General features: G+C 48.3%; 1 protein-coding gene across 1 annotated transcript in view; it reads left to right on the top strand.

The window, feature by feature from the left end:
* The window catches only part of LOC119587943 (espin-like), a gene marked incomplete in the record, with an annotated part of 133296 nt that overhangs the window by 128751 nt on the left and 4143 nt on the right, over window positions 1–402 (top strand). The window contains 1 exon segment of the mRNA XM_037936654.1: window positions 1–107. Within this exon segment, the coding sequence (XP_037792582.1) occupies window positions 1–107 (107 nt within the window).

The raw sequence follows: 402 nt of genomic DNA, 5'->3' as shown, positions 1-402 counted from the left end.
GACCATGCTCCCGACCATCAGCGTGACGGACCTCCAGAGCGTGCAGCTGCGGAAGACGGAGACGAAGGTATCGAGAGCGAACAACGTGCCCCTGAAGGTGCCCTTGCGTAAGTCACGCCGCGATCTAGTTGAACTTTTTTTATTTATTTATCGTCATCCCGTATGTCTGTAACAAATGACAAGTGGGGTCGACATTTAAGATTTTCGTGGATATATAAATTGCCTCATGCTGCTATTTGTGTTTGCTATTTGCATCCATGCTCGTCCCGATACATTAATACCAGCACTTACCCCACTGCCATGGATATTCTGCACTATACCTCCATCAGCGACCTGCCCATTATTCCTCTATTACCCCTGCCCCTACCTCAGCACCTAACAATACCAGTGTCCCTCACAATT

Source organism: Penaeus monodon, chromosome 23, assembly GCF_015228065.2.
Source record: "Penaeus monodon isolate SGIC_2016 chromosome 23, NSTDA_Pmon_1, whole genome shotgun sequence".
NCBI classification, from domain to species: Eukaryota; Metazoa; Arthropoda; class Malacostraca; order Decapoda; family Penaeidae; genus Penaeus; species Penaeus monodon.
Note: the sequence above shows the minus strand (reverse complement) of the source record. Positions and strands in the feature narration are given on the sequence as shown.